The sequence below is a fragment of the Cnephaeus nilssonii genome (genome assembly GCF_951640355.1).
Source record: "Cnephaeus nilssonii genome assembly, chromosome: 13".
Lineage (NCBI taxonomy): Eukaryota > Metazoa > Chordata > Mammalia > Chiroptera > Vespertilionidae > Cnephaeus > Cnephaeus nilssonii.
Window position 1 is genome coordinate 20,617,140 of NC_137084.1, and position 20,072 is coordinate 20,637,211.

At 40.4% G+C, this 20,072-nt stretch overlaps 1 protein-coding gene across 2 annotated transcripts; it reads left to right on the top strand.

Moving 5' to 3' along the window:
* Window positions 1-827: 827 nt before the first annotated feature.
* Window positions 828-19,326, top strand: LOC307108713 (membrane-spanning 4-domains subfamily A member 7-like). Of its 2 annotated transcripts, XM_079786860.1 has the most exons (7): window positions 828-1,059; window positions 3,282-3,438; window positions 7,009-7,143; window positions 9,082-9,138; window positions 11,060-11,266; window positions 17,062-17,163; window positions 17,903-19,326. In XM_079786860.1, the coding sequence occupies exons 1-7, from the start codon at window positions 1,052-1,054 to the stop codon at window positions 17,990-17,992; spliced, it is 756 nt and encodes a 251-aa protein (XP_079642986.1). In that variant the 5' UTR covers window positions 828-1,051; the 3' UTR covers window positions 17,993-19,326. The 2 variants fall into 2 exon arrangements, with proteins under 2 accessions (XP_079642986.1, XP_079642987.1); XM_079786861.1 differs by lacking the exon at window positions 7,009-7,143.
* The last annotated feature ends 746 nt before the right edge of the window (window positions 19,327-20,072 follow it).

Below are 20,072 nucleotides of genomic sequence, written 5' to 3' on the forward strand. Positions count from 1 at the left end.
TCCTCTCTTGGGACCAGTCTTTCCAGCCAACAGGAAATTGAGAAGCATGGAGCATGACATGCTGCTAGCTGTTGCTACTGCCACCTTAGCCATGTTCCTCCTTCTGAGCAAAGGCTGTTCTCCCGGCCTCCTTAAAAAGAATGTTAAAATAGAAACAATGTTCCCTCAACAAAAATCTGTACTCCCCAGAAATATGAACTTGTTTGCACCCCTGATGGCTCTGCCTCTGATTCCAATCCATTGACATCTTTCCAAAGATGTGCCTGGACTTAGCTGAGTATGAAGTTAGAAAGATATGAAGCCGGAGGCTGAGAATGAAGAGACACCCAAAAGAAGTACCAACTAGGAAATGAGTCCCCACGGGTTGCTTTCAATTTGCCAAGACCTGGGAAATGGGAAAATAATTTCTCCCAAATTCAAATTAACATTACCATTATCACTAATTATTGAGTGCCTACTTTTCATAAGCTCTTAACATCCTTTCTCTTTATTTTTTCCAACAGCCATATAGTGGCATTATTATTATCCATCCCCATCTAGTAGGTAAGAAAATTCAGGCCAAAAGGAACTAGTTGAATTACCTATAGGCTTGCAGGAAACAAATTCTAAATGGGGCCGTGCAACTCACTCGCCCTCGCAAGCTCTTTCTTGTGTGTTACTTCTAATTTGTGTTGTTTTCCAGACCTTGACATTTAGAAAGAGGAAACTGATGTACTTTTTTTTTTATGTAGAAACTGTGCATAAGTACAACGAGACTCATATCTTGTGTAATCATAAACATTACTCTGAATGAGGGACAGGAAGTCTCAGAGGTTGGAGAGCAATGCAGCAAAATCTTTGTGGCAGGAATAGCCAGTAGGAAGTTCTGGCTGAGAGCTCCCCAGAAGTGACCTGGCCCACCAGCCACAACACACAGGGCTGGGCTGGAGGAACAGGGAGGCACCTTGGTTTGGATCATAAATTTTGGGGGTGATTATTGTGTGTGTTTTTTTTTTTTAACAGAGAGCCAAGAATTAAGATTCTCACCTTGTCTCTGCTGCTGACCACCTGCATGAATTGGTGAGTTGATTTCCTTCTCTGGGCCTCAGTTTACTCTCTTTCCAAATAAGAGAACTGGGTGAAACCATCCTTAAACTTCCTTCACGCTTTAAAGTTGTGATTTTCTACAATTCTCTGCATTTTATACTCTCAACAAATACTGTGCAGTTAGATTGAATCCTGCATTAGGATCCCATTGTTCCATTTTAATTTTGTATTAGAGAAAATTGCTGTGTGCAGAGAAGTTGTTCTCCAAGCTATGATTTATTTGCCTTCAAAGTGGGGATTTTTAGAACTGTCTTGGAAAGTTGGGGGCTACCTCAAGTTTGTATCCATGTGGTGAATGTGGGAGGACAAAGGATCCTTCACAGACTGTAGAGTTTGGAGATGATGGCATCAATATAGAGATTCCTTGTGAAACCATCCCCACGACTGAACTCCACAATTTTTTCATCTTCCCAAACCAAAACTCCATGCCCATTAAATAGTAACACCATGCTGTTCTCTCTTCCCAGTCCCTGGTAACCATCATTCTATGTTTTTTAAAAATTAAATTTATTGGGGCGACATTGATTAATAAAATTTTATAGGTTTCAAGTATACAATTCTATGATACATTGTCTGTATATTGCATTGTGTGCCCACCACACAAAGTCAAATCTTCTGTCACCATATATTTGACCCCTTTCCCTTTACTACCCTTCGACCCTCCTTCCCTCTGGTCACCCCATTCTGTTGTCTGTGAGGTTTTTTTTCTTGTTTGTTCATTTGTTGCTTTCAGTTTTATATGTCTCTATGAATTTAAGTACTCTGGGTGCCTCACAGAAGTATAGTCATACAATATTTGTCCTTCTATTACTGGCTTACTAGTATTTCAGTAAGCATATTGTATTCAAGGTTCATTCAAGTTGTAGCATGTGTCAGAATTTGCCACTTGGCTTTTAAATTTAGGATGGGTAATATCTATATGTATTAGTGTCAATGATGTCAACAATAATGTTAAGTGTAATGGTTAGAATGATTCTGTTTATGTAGAATTATGAATGTGTATAAACATATATGAAGAAAGAGGAGGCAAATGAGAAAGGAGAAAAAGAAAATGTAAAGGATATATATAAAATAGTAGTCAGTAGGTGATAATTAAGATTTAAGGAAATTTTTTTTCTTCTTCAAACCTTATTCCTCTTTTGATTGCATTTGCTATGTTACACTCTATTTAAAACAAAACAGACAAAATATAATAAAAGAAAATGAATTTACATGCTATCTGAGAGTGCGGTAAGCTAGAGGCTACCAACTAGGCCCCAGGTTCTAGCTTCAGTCTCAGAATTAGCACATTTGTAGTCTTTGGGCATGAGAACTGAAATCTGCAGAGAGGAATTCAGGAGTATAGAGACTTAAAAAAATCCTTAAGTTGGGGTAAACCTTCGATTTCTTTTTTCATGATTTTCTCTTTTTTTTATTGCAGTAAAATACTTAAGATTTATTCTCTTGACAGCTTTTTAAATGCACCATGTAGCATTGCTATCTATAAGCACAGTGTTGTACAGCAGACCTCTAGAATTGATCTTGCACATTTGAAACTTTATACATATTGTACAACAGCTCCCCATTTCCTCCTCCCCCAGATCCTGGCAAGCACCATTCTAGTCTTTGCTTCTATGAGTTTGACTATTTACCATACCTTATGTAAGTTAAATCATGTCCTCCCGTGACTGGTTTATTTTACTTAGCACAATGTCCTCAAGGTCAGCTTTTAAAATAAGAAGGAAATCTTGCAATACATGACAATATGGATGCAGCTTGAAAGACTGGTTATTAAGATTAGAAAAAGGGGACTACATGCATATTAGGTCTATTAAACCACAAAAGCAAGGAAGAAGCCAAGTTGCCAGAATATGGGAACAATTCTGGAACTAGAGACCATCAACTCAAATTCCCTTAAGGTCAGAAAGAGTGAAATGGATACACTCAAGGCTGCAAAACAAGTTGTATATAAATTGTCTGCCTCTCGGTTGGGGAGACCTACAAATGTTTACAGTTTTCACCAGGGACATTCTTTCAGTCCTCAATGGATGGACTGTATCAAGCATGCTAACTTTTCAATGCTTTCCTTGCTTCCCATATTCAGTTATGCTCCTGAAGGACAGATCAATTTTAAGTTCCTACAAAGTCTGATCTGTGGGAGTTTCATATCATTAAGTCAGACCTTGGGTCCTAACTGAGCTCATTGCCTCTTCCAGCATCTTTAGCATCATGCTGTCACAGTCCAAGACCAAGGAAGCCTTTGACTCCACTCTGAAGGACATAATTATCCCCCAAAGAGAGAAACCTGGACACATTTACCAAAAAGAAGATACACAGCAGAATGATCTTCAAAAAGAAACCACAGTTGTTGGAGTAAGTCCACCTCATTATAAGGAGAACTCTAGGGATATATTGTGAATGTTTCCCGACTACAGATCTACAATGGATCTGGGAGAGTCATTTATTTTTCTGTGTGACTCCAGGCTAATTGGGCCATGAAATGGGACTTTATGGGAAGACTATGTCCTCCCCAGACTTCTCTTTAAATCAACAAAAAACACTGGGTCTTTTCTACTTGTAATCTACACAATGAAGTATCTTATAAATTGGCCTTAATATAGTGGAGATATTGATTTAACTGTATATTTTACTCAATATGATTAGATTAGGTCATCTTAATTTGAGCTCATTTCTTACACATTTTAAGGTGAGACGATCTGAACTAATCTCACCATACATTTTCTCCCTGTTTATCTGAGTAACTATAGGACACCCCAGTGTCCTAGATTCTCATCCTTCACATTCAGGACTTTTATTCCCACAAGGTTCTGAATACCCCTTTTAAGACCCAATTCCTACTCATTCCAGCTTTGGAGCCCTGCCCAGTTGTGGCCTCTGGAATTCAGGGTCAGTTAATTGCATAGTCCTCTTTATTCCCCCAGTTGTGCTTTTTTCCCCTCTCAAAGGCCTCTTCATCTATGTGCAAACAGAAATCTAGCCCCGAAGGAATGGTTTTCACTCCAACCCTTACTTCCAGGCATGGAAGTGAACTCAGTGTCTTCTTAGCTTCTCATGGATGCTTCCAGATCAATCTTTCCTTCTCATCTATACTCCTACTTTAGAATCTCATGTTAGCACCCTATTGTCTGTGTCCATGGGTTATGCATATATGCATTTAAGGTCTTTGGTTGATTACTTCCCACACACCCACCCACCCTCCCCCACCTTTCCTCTGAGATGACATTGGTTTATTTCTAACTCTGCCCATTTTTCTACTCTATAACTGAATTCACTAACCTTAGTTACACACACACTTTCTGGTTTATGACCATAACCTCAAATGGACTAAAAAATCTGCCTAAAAGTACCTATTTCTTTCATCCATTCACTTTCTTATTATCCCAGAAAACTATTTTATACATTTCCTCCTTCAAATCTCATAAGTTTCTTCCATCTTCATTTATTACTTTGTTTCCTGTAATACTAAAATATTGAGGCAATCTGGATAGAATGTCCATAAGCTGCTATTCATCTACAATTACCCATGTCTATGTCCATACATTCTTTCTCCTCAATCCAGCTACTAAGAATAAAATATCTGTCCAGCCAGTTTGGCTCTGTGGTTGAACATCGACCTATGAACCAGAAGGTCACACACGGTTCAATTCCCTATCAGGGCATATGCCGGGTTGTGGGCTTGATCCCTAGTAGGGGGCATGCAGGAGGCAGCCAATTAATGATTCTCTCTCTTTATTGATGTTTCTATCTCTCTCTCCCTCTCCCTTACTTTCTTAAATCAATAAAAAAATATTTTTAAAAAGAATAAAATGTCTATCTAATTAATGACAATCCTCCCTGTAAATTTTTAAATCAAGTTCATAAGCACAGAATCTTACTCCTATCTTTCCCGTCTTGAAAACAAAAAACAAAATCAAATACTTTTAAGTTCATATTCTCCAGCTAATGCCCCATTCATTACTTGCCTTCCCAGCAACTGTCCTCTAAAAGGTAGGAAGTCAATGTCACCAATTACTCTTTTTAAAATTTTTTTATTGATTTCAGAGAGGAAGGGAGAGGAGAGAGAGAGATAGAAACATCAATGATGAGAGAGAATCATTGATCAGCTGCCTCCTGCATGCCCCTAACTGGAGATTGAGTCCGCAACCCGGGCATGTGCCCTTGACTGGAATCGATGTGCCCTTGACCAGAATTGAACCCAGGACCCTTCAGTCCGCAGGCCAACACTCTATCCATTGAGCCAAACCGGCTAGGGCTCTCCAATTACTCTTGAATCACATCCAATGGTATTTGCCTCCTTTGCTCCACATTACTAATCCAATTTTCAAGTCTCTGTTGTTAACTTTATTGAGTTAATGAAAGTGTTTGATGCAGTTGACCACTCTTCTACTTGAAACATTTCATTCACTTGACTTCTTGGACATCACATTCTTCTGTTTTCTTTTCTTTCCTCCTTGGCTGTTCTCTTTATGCTCTTTTATAGTTTTTATGAATTTCCCTGATCCTAAATTTGGAGTGCTCTATAGCTCAGTCCTTGCTTCTATTCATTTTCTGTATCTGCTGCAATGGCAACCACATCCAGTAATATGACTTTAAATATTATCTCTAATATGACTTGGGGAAATAAAACAATATCCTTTGCCTGGATCTCTGTTATAAACTTAAGACTCATACATACAAATGCTTCGGTACATCTCCACTTGGATATACACTAAACATCTCTCATTTATCCTGCATAAGACTGAAATCCTGATACTCCTTCCCAAACCCACACCTCATACAATATTTTCCATCTCAGATCAATATCGATACCATCATTTCAGACGCTCAAGCCAAAACACTTGGAGGCAACTATTATTCCTTTCTTAAAATTTTAAAAAAAATTGATTTCAGAGAGGAAGGGAGAAGGAGAGATAGAAACATCAATAACAAGAGAGAATCATTAATTGTCTGCCTCCTGCATGCCCCCTACTGGGGATCAAGCCTGCAACCCATGCATGACAGGGAATTGAACCATGGCCTCCTGGTTCATAGGTCAATGCTCAACCACTGAGCCATACCAGCGGGGCTCATTCTTCTCTTTCATAATCCACATTCAAACTTTCAGCAAATCCTACAGGTTTAATCTTCATAGTACATCTAGAATACAACTACTTCTTGCTATCTCGAAATCATTTGGTCTGGCCCTGCCAAGGAATCAGGGGTGACTTAATTAGGTGTTTGGCCAAATATAGCAGGCTAATTTTTTAAGTTGATAATTTTGTATGACCCTAGAATGATGTTATAAATATCTAAATAGTCCTTGGCAGAAAAATGATTCCTCACCCCTGAGTCTTGGCCATTTGTGTTGTTTTGTACAAGCTATTTTAACTTCTGGTATCTCATTTTTTCTTATCTGTAATAGCCAGAATGTAGAGAGTGTTCAGCAAACCCATTATTATCATCATGGGTTTCATAAAAATAGCAATGATTATTAAAATCCAATGATGAAAAAGATAAGATGAATAACAGCACTAAAGAATTCCTGCTCTATTTTATTTCCATTGAAATTGACCCCTTTATTAGCACTCCCTTGGTAAGTTTGCTTTCTATATCCGTGTAACTGGACTGCTGTCCAGAAAAAATTTTCTCCATCTACTTTTCCTAGAACCATAAAAATTTGTCAACATTTTCAAAATAAAGTTTAAAAATATACATATAATTATTCCCTGATTTACTAGTTTAATAATCCTATCAGAAAACAAAAAATGTTAGTAACATGAATTTCTCTTAGAGAATGCTTATTAGCTCCTTCTAGCACATTTTTCCTTTTTAATATGACACATTGTAACATGTTAATATTCTTTATAATTCACAATGTACATTCAAATGCCACTTTTATCTATTTAAAGTGTACTCTAGTATTTTTCCTCTTGTCTATTATAGAGTATCCATATCCTGTGTTGCTTGATGATTTCAAGTTTCGGGGCTATTTTGGTTTCTTCTCCCTACTCTTCCCACCTCAAGCCAGCAGTTTCCGTCATGTTGATGTCCGGGTACCCATTTGTAGGAGCTTTGTGTGTGAGTAGAATGGGGTATCCAAGGGTAGATATGCTTTATAAATGCTAACAGCATGCTAAGTCATGGAGTAACTCAGTTCTGAGAAGTGGGGAGAGAGGAGAAAAAGGCTAAGACCTCCAAATTTCCTTCTGTTATCATCCCACATCATGTCTCTGCAATTCAGGAAGAGCAGAGAGAGGCTTAATCAGTAAGAATCTCAGGGAGTGAATGGATGAGACAGAAGGCAAGAAGATAATGCAGTGGACATACCAGCATTTCTAACCTGGCTTTACAGTATGCCTCTGGAAAAGTAGAACATTTTTTGCATCCTTCTTTGGGCCTTCAATGAAGCCATTGGATTACCTTCAGTTTAAGAATAGTCCACCTGTCAGATAGAGTGAAAAGGTCATTTTTATAATAAAATGACCACAACTGGGAGATGCCACAGGTTTACAGAGAAGTAAACCATCAATGGTAAAATTCATGCAAGGCAGGGTACTCTTGTTATAAGTTCAAAGGCAATCCTGAACACTTGGAAACCTTGGTGGCTGCCTTGCATCTAATGACTCATGAAGAAAGGACCTTCTTTTAGACACTAGTCATACCTCCCACACACGCTTCTTTTCTATGTAGTATCCTGTACAGAGGAGGAAAAAAGTACACATTCTGGGCAAATGAATTTTATCAAGGCATCACTCCTGTATGGATACAGCCCTTGTGTGGACACAAATCGTGCAGTGATGTAAGAAGGCCCTGCTCCTGCCCCCAAAGCATAATTTGCCCTTGACTTTCCTATTTAACCAGTAGTTGTGTCTTTCACATTAGAATTAATTCATTCTGGATCCTCTTTGTGACAACCAAATCTCTAAGCCACAGGTTAACCAACATTTTAGCTTCTCGGAATACCGTTTTTCCACCAATTGGATCCTTAACACCACTGGAGTCAAATATTGACTTCTGGGGCTTCATGATGAAAGACTCTTCACATGTGACCCTGTACTTTCCATTTTCCTTGGCTCCCAGTCTAACTCAGGCCACCTACACCAATGGCTTGAAGCCCATTTGCTTCTGCATCTTGAACCACCAAGTGCTTCTGTTGGCTGCTCCCATCTTTCTCTCCCTTCAAGTTATTGGCCATTCTCAATCTCCTTTCTTTCAACCATGAAATTTTTTAATGTACAATGAGATTTATTATGGAATTATTTTAGATAGTGAAACATTGCAAACAATGAAATGTCCAACAAGAGATGCGCTAAATAAATTATACATCAGCCATATGATTAAATACCTTACAGCCACTACAAATAAGGCTTTAAAGGAATAACTATTTAGTGAGAAAAGGCTAACAAGATGATTGTTAGTGAAGAAAAACTCCCACATAAAACAAAACTCTATTTACAATTAAATCCAAGGAAAAAAATCCATACCCATAAACTGTATTTACAATCAGATTCTGTGATTAAAAAATGGGGTTCTAACAATAAATATAAATAATTAAGAACCCCCCAACCTATTAAAAAGTTGAAACTAAGTGGGGAGTTTCCTAATGCTTCCATCTCATATCAAGTGCTTTGCAGATACAGCTTCTAGAAGAGTCTGGCCTGTTGCAACAACTAGATATCCCTAGACCTCTGCTGTATGGAGATTTCTAGATCAGACACTAGGCCTGGGTTAGTAGCCAACCTTGTAATTTATTACTCTCCTCCCTCCATGCACACCTCCAGGCTTCCTTAGCTCATATTGATTTTCACTAACATGACTCCAGTTCTTGCACATCTGCCGATTCTTCAAAGTCAATGGTAAACATCCCGAGGGCAGAAATCAGACCTCTCTATCAATATGGACCTACACCATTCATACAGTGTCATCTCCCTGAAAGTTTTAGATTACTTATTGATTGAGTGATTGATACATTTCTACAAAACAACTGAACTGATTATTTCTCTCTTTTCTGAGCAGTTTGCCATTACTGGAATCCTTTCCATTATCTCTGGGAAAAAATCAACTAAGCCCCTTGTAAGTATAAAAGGAACTTCAGAGTTAATTCTTCCAGTTCAAAATTTCCATTTGCCTATTTAGGGCAGGCGTCCTCAAGCTACGGCTCGCTGGCCACATGCGGGTATTTTTGCCGTTTTTTTTTTTACTTCAAAATAAGATATGTGCAGTGTGCATAGGAATTTGTTCATAGTTTCTTTTAAACTGTAGTCCGGCCCTCCAACGGTCTGAGGGACAGTGAACTGGCACCCTGCTTAAAAAGTTTGATGACCCCTGATTTAGGGAAACAAGGCTCAGAGCAAGTGAGGAAACAAGGCTCAGCCCAAGCAAGTGAGGAAACAAGGCTCAGCCCAAGTTCTCCCCACTGGTCCACTGGCTGAACTAGGAGTAAAGCCCAAATTCCTCGCCTTCATACCAGTATTCTTTCCCCTACATAATGGAGCTCCAAACAGTGGAAATTTTTACATATACTAAGGATCCTTTAAAACTTACCTTGGCCGCCCTGGATATGGTAGATGACCATCCCAGCTAGATCCTAATGTTTTTTCTAAAAAAAATCTATCCAATAATGTGTCAATTTCCCTAAATGGCATGGGCAGAGGCAGAGGTGCGTGGGCTTAGATCTTCTCTGGCTATCTCATTTACTCCTTCAAGAACAAGGAATTATCAGACTGTAGTCACTCTCCTGACAAAGGTCAGGAGTTGGGAGGCAGTGGGTGGAAGTAGCTGAGATCTTTGATCTTCTCCATAGCAACCTTTCCCTTTCCCCTGACATATGCCCACAAGATGACTTGAGAAAAGCCATAACCTGACTCAGGTAGATCCAAGGTCTGGTTAGCTATGGATGAGAAAACATAAGATGTACTATACTGGTATATGCTCCTGATGCTTGAAACTAGAGTCTCACCCCCAGAATCAGTGAAGAGGGTATTGAAGAGTTTACAGCATGGATGGAGTCAGAATTCTGGACTTAGAATCAGGAAACCTTTACTCCCATCCCAGCTCAGCCCCCTATCCATCTATGTGCTTGAAAAAGTTCCCGCCTTCTCTGGACTTCAGTTTTCTTATTTACGAAATGTGAAAAATGAACATGTGGATCTCAGAGGTGGCTTCCCAAGTGCCCTGAATACACTGAAAGGAAAAACTATGCTTGGGATGACCTGACACAATATGGGCTCCACATGTGGGACACAGGATAATATGAGGGCTCGCTGCCTGCATGGCAGCTCCTGAGCAAGGTGCTGCCCATTCACCCTGATTCTTCCTTCAGGGACTCAGAAACTTAAAACCATATAGCTACTGGGTCAAGGCAGAAGAGGATAGGGCAACCATCCTCTCCAACACACAGTATCCTACAGTGATGCTTAAACAGAAAAGAGCATGCGCTGGGAATCTGGTACATCAGTGTCTTTGCAGAGGAGTCACATCTTGTGAGAACCCCTTTCCCCAAAATGTAGACTATGGAGCGAGTATGGTGATGAGGATCTTATAGGCCTGATCCACCTATAGAATATATTCCAACTTCTCCAATTTGCTTCTTTCTTTTTCTCTGAAGCTGCTTCTTTATGAAAGAACAAGCCATAGATTGGTCTTCCCAGGAGGGACCAAAGGCCATATTCTAGAAGCTTTTAAAATTATTCTGTTGAGGAGTAAAGGGAGATATTGCGATACGACTTCTGTTTTCAGTGCTGCAAAGTCAAGGAACCCTTCTCCCAAAGCAGGAATTAATCCATAGATTTTTTAATTCAACAAACATTTGCTAATTATATAAGGTGATGGACTAGATAATGAGGATGAATACACAGAGATGAATGAGACACAGTATGTGCCCACTAGAACTATGCAGATTAGAGGGAAGCTTGGTTGCAGTGCAGTGGATGGAGGGAATCAGAGTCATGTGCCATTTCTGTGATGAGGTCCCAGTGCAGAATTTCTCTTCCAGGCCATCGGCAGCCTGACATCTAATGCAGTGAGTTCTGTTGTCGCTGGAGCAGGCCTCTTCCTCCTCATTTACAGCCTGGTAGCCCTGAGAACTGCCTCTCAACTGTGTGACTCAGAAAAGGAGCATCTATCCTCCTTGCCTTATTCAAGGTACCCTAATCCAATATATGATGTCAAGGACTGTGTCCTGGATGGTGTCAGTCTCACAGTAAGTACTTTCAGATTGAGTCTCCTGTCATGTGAAATCTCTGTCTCCCTTTTGCATAATCTTGCTTTTTCAGCAATCCCTAGCCCTGTTTGTCTGACTGTCTGAAGACAGACAGAAGAAAATACGGTTGAAAGAGGCCTGTCAGCAGACTGCATAACATGGGGGATACATTGTGCAAAGTCGAAAAAGGAAATCAAGAAGGGATGTGGGTAGTCCATTCCTACAGTAGTCTTTCTTAAATTAAAAAAGAAAATCCCATTCTCAGTAGGTTTAACTCTCAAAGTGTTCCCTTTTTTGAACAGGCATTTCCCCCCCCCCCTCAGTGAATATCCCAGAAACACCACTCTTTATTTGAATTTCATTTGATTTGAGATACAGGTATCCTATATTAAGTTAGATATGGATTTTGAACCTGAAGCCCAAACATATAATTATTATACTTTGGCCTCATAGATCTGGCAGAGAGTGAGAGGAGGATGGGAGATGGCTCACCAGTGGATTCGACTTCTAGCAGAAATGCCAACATCTCTGGGCAGCATTTTCTTACCTCCTTTCCCCCAAACTTGACAGTCACCACCTGTTGATGGTGACAATCCTGGATTAGTCAATCCTCTATATACTGGATCAGAGGTTAAAACCATCAACTCTGGCCCTTTATGGAGAAAGATTTCTTCCTTTGTGATTGCTCTCTAAAGGAGCTGTAGAGACAAAGACACTGTCTCTCATTATCTGGGATCTACCTGTCTCATGAATCACGGAGAATGCGCGCCAACTTTCTGGACTCACACCCTTATGTGCAGCTATCCATGTGATCCAGAGGCTGTCCAAACTCCCCTTGATCCAGGAGCTTGAGGAAGCAGAAGAGCACAGAAACCCATCTGGTTAGAAACCAGCATGAAGAGCCCAGGAGATATTATAACTGTGGTGCAGGGCAGACGTTAGGCAAAACAATGGGGGTATGAGATTCATCCTCCACCCTGGGATAGTGGGGGCTGAGTTTAATGAAAACTAATCTCAATACATAAAACTGCCTCCCATTCTCACATAACAGGAGTCAAAGAGAACTATGTGCAATATCAGAGGAGTTGCACCTTGGCTGACTAAACGGATTTAAAAGTTCTTTCTTTATTAACACAAAGGTAACCTGGAGAAGAGCAACAAATTAAAAAATATTAGTGATACATACCCCTGGTTGGAAGAAGGAAGGAAGGGAGGATGAAAGGAAGAAAGAAATCAAGGAAGAAAAATATCGTAGGTCCCAGAAGCTAAGAAAAATCCTAAAGCCAGGTCACCGAACAAGAGCTGAGACCAGAAAACCATGGAGGTCTGGATAGGAACACAGGTGTTGGAGGCTGGGATCGTGGAGTTTTAATGCCCAAGACAGGATTTGAGGCTCCACAGAAAGCAGGGAATGCACATAGAGGGCCCTGCAAGAATGTTAGATGCTGAGATGGAATATTTATGAAAATAAGACAAGGGAAACTCTGCCCAACATACCAAGTAGCTTCAAGAAAATCTGCCATAAGGGTTTCTGGGATGAAATCATCTTACCAAGTCTTTTGCACATATGGCATCCAAAGAAAAAATCCTATATAATATAGAGGTAATATGCAAATTGACCCTCATGCCCTCACATAAGATGGCCACCCCCATGTGGTCAAAGATGGCCAGCAGGGGAGGATAGTTGTGGGTGACCAGGCCAGCAGGGGAGGGCAGTTGCGGGGGGGACCAGGCCTGCAGAAGAGGGCATTTAGGGGTGACCAGGCTGGCAGGGGAGGGCAGTTGGGGGCGATCAGGCCAGCAGGGGAGGGCAGTTGGGGGAAATTGGGCTGGTAGGGGAGCAGTTAGGCATTGATCAGGCTGGCAGGGGAGTGGATAGGGGATGATCAGGCTGGCAGGCAGGCGAGCAGTTGGGAGTCAGCAGTCCTGGATTGTGAGAGGGATGTCCGACTGCCGGTTTAGGCCCGATCCCACAGGGCCAGTCAGACATCCCCCGAGGGGTCCCAGATTGGAGAGGGTGCAGGCTGGGCTGAGGGACTCCCCCCCACCCCACCCCAGTGCATGAATTTCATGCACCAGGCCCCTAGTATATATATAAAAGAGAAGAGCCTCAGATAAAAGAATTAACTTAAAAACTTCCTGGATCTGTAAAACTCCTAAGATTCTATCAGAATCAAACCTAAAATTAGTCCTAACCAGTTTGGCTCAGTGGATAGAGCATTGGCCTGCAGGTTCGATTCTGGTCAAGGGCATATACCTTCGTTGTGGGCACATCCCCAGTAGGAGGTGTGCAAGAGGCAGCTGATCGATGTTTCCCTCTTGTTGATGTTTCTAACTCTCTATCCCTCTCCCTTCCTCTCTGTAAAAAATCAATAAAATATATTTAAAAAAACAAAACCAAACAACAACCTAAAATTACTATCTAGGGCAAGCATGTCAAACTTCATGCTTCGTTTATTTGGCCCATGTTAGCCTTTGAGTTTGACATGCTTGACCTAAGGAGATGTCCACAAACCCAGCTTATGAGTTTTCTACATATCAAAGAATCCCCACCCCCCAATAACACTCACACACTGAAATTATATAGTTGCCCAAGAATAAGAAATTATATGATAATAGATTAGAAATGAAAATTATAATATTTGGTGTTAAAAGCTTAGCATATCAGTTAAATAGTGGCGTCAACCTGTCCAAAGAATAAACAGCTAAATGAAATGCAGGTCTGATTACGTCACATGAAACACAATACAGTAAGATAAAGATAAAAATTTGGAAAATATGAATGAGAAATTAAAAGACATGGAGGAGAGAAACCAAGATGGTGGCATAGGTAAGCACCTAAACTGCTGCCTCGCACAACAATTTCAAAACTACAACTAAAAGACAGAACAGACATCATTCAGAACCACAGGAAAGCTGGCTGAGTGGAAATTCTACAACTAGAAGGAAAGAGAAAAGCTCACGGAAAATCAGAGGAGCTGCAAAGGGCTGAAGTACGGAGACATGCATGCAGAGAGGATGGGCAGCTGAGTGCCTGGCTGGTTTTCTCTGGCAGGAGGGGGATGGAAGCCCCCGACTGCACTGAATCCCAGTTCCGACTACACTGAACCCCAGTTCCTGGTGGAACCCCATGGACCCAGGTTCATACGGGGGGAGTCTGGACTGTCAGGTAGAGAGAAAGGCACAGGGAGACTCAGAGACTAGGGAAGCCGCGGTGGGCAGGGGTCTGGAGGTACACGCGTGCGAGTGCTCGCAGAGAAGACTGACTGTGGAGGTTTCCACTAGCTCTCCCTAGCAGAAGGGAGTCGGAAGCTCTTGACTGCACTGAACCCCAGTTCTGGGCGAACCCCTGGGACACATGCTCTTACAGGGGGAACCTGGACTGTCAGGCGGAAACTCAGGGGAGCCGTGGAAGGCAGAGGTCTGGAGGCGCGCGCGCAAGGGCAGGGCTGATGGGAAGCCAAGACTGTCTGCTCAGCCATGAGACTCCGCCCCATCCAAGCTGAGCAAAGAGGCTTTTGCAATTTTGCAAGTCTGGTCCTATAAGGCTGTCTCTAGCACAGGTCACCTGGGGTAGACACAGCTGATACACACAACCAATTGCCCTGAGGTCAATTCCTCCCAGTGATACCAACAACAATCAAGACTTAACTACAACAAGGCTGTACTCACAGTCCACAAAGGGGTGCACCAAGAGTGTCCACCTCAGGTAACTGGGAGGCTGAGCCACTGGGCCATATAGGAAACCTAGCACACAAAGCTACCCTACCAACTCAGGGAAGCAGCGAAAATGCGGAGACAAAGAAACAGATCACAAACGAAAGAAATGGAGGAAAACAAACAAATGGATATAGAATTCAAAACCACGGTTATAAGGTTTTTCAAGAATTTCCTAGAAAAGGCTGATAAATTTAGCGAGACCCTTGAGGATATGAAAAAGGACCAACTAGAAATTAAACATACACTGACTGAAATAAAAAATATTATACAGAGACCCAACAGCAGACTAGAGGGACACAAGAATCAAGTCAAAGATTTGAAATACAAAGAAGCAAAAAACACCCAACCGGAAAAGCAAAAAGAAAAAAGAATCCAAAAATTTGAAGATAGTGTAAGGAACCTATGGGACAACTTCAAGTGTACCAACATCAGAATTATGGGGGTGCCAGAAGAAGAGAGAGAACAAGATACTCAAAACCTATTTGAATAAATAATGACTGAAAACTTCCCCCACCTGGTGAAAGAAATAGACTTACAAGTCCAGGAAGCGCACAGAACCCCAAACAAAAGGAATCCAAAGAGGACCACACCAAGACACATCATAATTAAAATGCCAAGAGCAAAAGACAAAGAGAGAATATTAAAAGCAGCAAGAGAGCACCCATACGATTGTCAGCTGATTTCTCAACAGAAACTATGCAGGCCAGACGGGAGTGGCAAGAAATATTCAAAGTGATGAATAGCAAGAACCTACAACCAAGATTACTCTACCCAGCAAAGCTATCATTCAGAATTGAAGGTCAGATAAAGAGCTTCACAGATAAGATAAAGCTAAAGGAGTTCATCACCACCAAACCAGTATTATATGAAATGCTGAAAGGTATTCTTTAAGAAAAGGAAGAAGAAGAAAAAGTAAAGATAAAAACTATGAACAACAAATACATAGCTATCAACAAGTGAATCTAAAAATCAAGTGAATTAAAAATCTGAGGAACAGAATAAACTGGTGAATATAATAGAATCAGGGGCATAGAAAGGGAGTGGACTGATAATTCTCAAGGGGAAAGGAGTATGGGGGGTGCAGGAAGAGACTGGACAAAAATCATACACCTATGGATGAGGAAAATGGGGGGGAGTTAAGGTCAGAGGGTGGGGTGGGAACCGGGTGGAAGGGAGCTATGGGGGGAACAAAGGAGAAACAATTGTAATAATCTGAACAATAAAGATTTATTTAAAAAAAAAAGACACGGAGGATACAGTGAATTGAAAAGGTTCAACACACATCTAATCTGAACTCCAGTAGGACAGCATGGGAGAGAAAAATATGCCAAGAGACATCACTGAAAATTTGTCAGAATTTAAAAGAGATATCACTGAAAATTTGTCAGGCTGAAGGAATGCACTGAGACTGATGATGCATAAATGAAAACAGATCTACTCCTGAAAACACCATGATAATAAAACTCAGCAAAGGAAGTAATAAAGGCCACCATGGATAAATGAAGGATTACTCTTATTTCAGAATGTGGGACACCAAGGTTCTGAGATGAAAGTTCTTATTTTATTGTAATTTATTTTCTTTATTGTTGACAGTATTACAGATGTCCCCATTTTCTCCGCCTTTGCCCACCTCCATCCAGCCCCCACCTCATTTTCTTCTGGCCATCACCACACTGTTGTCTGTGTCTATGGGTTATGCATATTTGTTCTTTGATTAACCCCTTCACCTTCTTTCATCCAGTCTCCCAACTCCTCTCCCCACTGACAGCTGTCAATCTCTATTTTGTTTGTCAGTTTTTTTAATCTATTAGATTCCACATATAAGTGAGATCACATGGTATTTGTCTTTCTCTGACTGGCTTATTTCATTTGGCATAATATTCTGTGAAATGAAACTGTTGCTGCTTATTTCCCTTTTTCTGTTAAGAGATCCAAAAGAGAAAGCAGAAGAGAGAATTAAACAATTTTCTCTGTCTCTTGTTCTCTCCACTACTAGAGCCTTCATCCCCCAGTTTCCTCTCAGTCAGGCACAAAGGCTGGCTTATGGCACCAACCATCCCTGTTCTGATTTGCAGGGTGTGCTGGTGGTGATGCTCATCTTTTCTGTGCTGGAGCTCTTACTAGCTGCATATGCTTCTGTCTTTTGGTGGAAACAGGTCTACTCCAGCAACCCTGGGGTGAGTACTCTGACATGTCACATGATGCCTGCTGGGTCCCAAGCTTTGAGTTATGATGATCAGGTCACTGGGTATAGGTGGAAGGTAACTTTTATAGTGAGAAAAGAGTTCAATTAAAGGGCTCCTTCATGATGACACGCTGGTCATCAAAGATCAGCTGGTGCCTATTGTGTAGCAAACCAGTTAGAGAATTACTTATGATGAAGCTAGAATCACCTGACCCAGTTCCTTATTAAAGAACCAAGGCTTGGATAAGTCACATGGAGAATGAATGATATGGACTAATGAGCTGAGACTGAGAACTTGCATCTCCTCACTCTTGTCACAGACAGCCACCTGCCTCTCTAGCCCAGTTCCCTTGTGAATATGATGAGATTTACTAGGACATCTCTGTTCCACTCATGCTTTCCTGTGTTCTTCCTTACTTCTTTTTAGGTCTTGACATTATAATTTTAAATTTAAATGGGGCCCAAATCTTTGAGAGCTGTAAACAAGAGAGAAATATTTAAGAGGATTGAACAAATTATGATTCAATTATGATCTTATCAGAAAATGACAACATAATTAGCAGATTGAAGAATGGCATTTGTTTGAACTAATATTGATGCAATTATATATTATAGGAAAGTTGGGAGAGCTAGTACTCTGCAACATTTGGGGGGAATGCATTATAAATATGTATTTGAAAGGTCTCCAAAATCAGAGTTTTAAAACTATTAACAATTTTGATCTTTCCTAGAGTTCATTTTCCTTGCCTCAGTCACAAGATCGTATCAAACATGTCAAAGACTTCTTCAAGGGTATGGCAATGAGTAACTGTTGGCTGTAGAGGAAAAAGGAAGGAGAAACCCAGTGCTCATGGCAAAGTGTGATTAGACTTCCCTGAAATTTCAGCTACTTTAGACGCTGGAAGAATCTTTTTTAAAAATAGCTTTTGTTTTGTATTTTGTCCATATGAGTAATTTTATTACTCTTAGAAATAATTTCCCCAGAGCTCAGGTCAGTAAAATTTTATTAGCCTGTCTTCTGAAATGGCCATAAAATGTATAAACTTAAAAAAGTATATCTTTATTGATTTCAGAGAGGAAGGGAGAGGGAGAGAGGGGTAGAAACATCAATGATGGGAGAGAATAATTGATCGGCTGCCTCCTGCACATCCCCTATTGGGGATCAAGCCTGCAACCCAGGCATGTGCCCTTGACTGGGGGCTCTTCAGTCCGCAGACTGATGCTCTATCCACTGAGCCAAACCAGCTAGGGCTATATAAACTTGGTAAACTAAACAGAAAGTGATTGTCTATCCATAAATAGCAAGAGAAAATTTGCTGTTTCGTGCTAGTGTGAATTGGCTAAGTCATGTGTCTGCAGGCTCTGTTCCTGTATTATTTTCACATGCATATTGCTTAAATAATAGATATTAGGATTGCAAGAACATTTTAATTAAAAATACTTTAAAATATATGGCTGTATTTCTGTTAATTGAATGGATTACATTCCTCTTCATTAAATATAGCTCAATGTTCTGTCTCAATGGCTTTATTCTTAAATATCTGGATTCAAATATTATAATTTATCACAATCTAATGCTTTCTCCCATCTAAGTTCTGGACTGAATAATAAATTAGACATATAGAAATAATATCAACTTCATTATTGTATTGGAGTAAACAACATGGCTGACCTAATAAAGAGATTCCTAATATTGCTCCTGGGTCTAGGTCTTGGTTCCTGTCCCAGAGGGGACTATGCAGCAGATGTGCACATGGATATTTTCCAAATGACATGTACGAAAATGGTCATAGAAGTCATACAGATAATATCCCCCAAAGGCAAACATCCAACTAAACAGTAGAAGAAACAAATGAAAACTGTGGTATATTTAGGCAATGGCGTAGTAGATAGTACTGTGAGTGAACAAAGTACAATTCATGCAGCCACATTGATAAATCCACAAAATAATGTTCAGGGGAACAAAAGCTACATATGAGAATATATACTGTATAATTCCATTTTTATAAAATAAAGTTTGAACACAAACAAAACTAAAATAGAGTGTTAGAATCAGGAGCATGGTCACCTTTGGGGGCAATAATTGGAAGGGGACCCAGAAGGCCTATGGTTCCTACAAATGTTCTTTTTTCCTTTATCTGGATGCTGGTGCTGTGCATATATAATGTGTTCTCTTCTTTCTGTATTGCAATGGAATAAAAACATTTTAAACAGTTACTTTTGACCTCTTGTGCTTGTCTAGTTATTGAGCCATCCCTCACTTCTCCATAGCCAAATTCCTTTAAAACATCATCTCCCCAAAGCCTGGAGTCATCCTTAACTCCTCTATTTGCCTCACACACCATATCAAATCTACCAGCTAGATCTAACCTCAAAAGCCTGCTAGATCTAACTTCAAAATATATCAAGTCTAATTACTTCTCACCATCTCATGCGTACTCTGGTTTATCATTTCCCATTGGCTTTATTGTAATGAGAAACCAACTGGTCACCCACACCACTCAGCCTTTCTCCACATAGCAGACAGGGGGAGTTTTAAAAATCTAAAATCATATCATGTTATTTCTTTGCTCAAGCCCATTCCATTTCATTCTGAATAAAAGTAGAGTCCTTATAGTCCTTATAAGTCTAAACTCTCTTTCCTCTCTAATCTACTCTCTGACTTCTCTCCCACTTGTTCCCTCTACTCCTATCACATTGGCCTTGACATATTATTTTTCCAGAGACTTTACACTTGCAAGCCCCTCTATCTGGAATGCTTTTCTTGCAATTATTTTCATTGCTTGTATTCTCACTTCTTTCAGGTTGTCAAATCTCTAAGCCTCAATGTAACTTTCTCCCACCAAACTACATAATATTGTAACCCTCTTTCCCCTTCACTTGCTAATTTTTCTCCATAGT

Excerpts from the sequence above, each read along its gene's own strand:
- LOC307108713 (XM_079786860.1), top strand. Across the intron at positions 11,267-17,061 it reads TGGATGGTGTCAGTCTCACA|GGTGTGCTGGTGGTGATGCT; the intron begins GTAAGTACTTTC and ends TCTGATTTGCAG. Across the intron at positions 17,164-17,902 it reads TCTACTCCAGCAACCCTGGG|AGTTCATTTTCCTTGCCTCA; the intron begins GTGAGTACTCTG and ends GATCTTTCCTAG.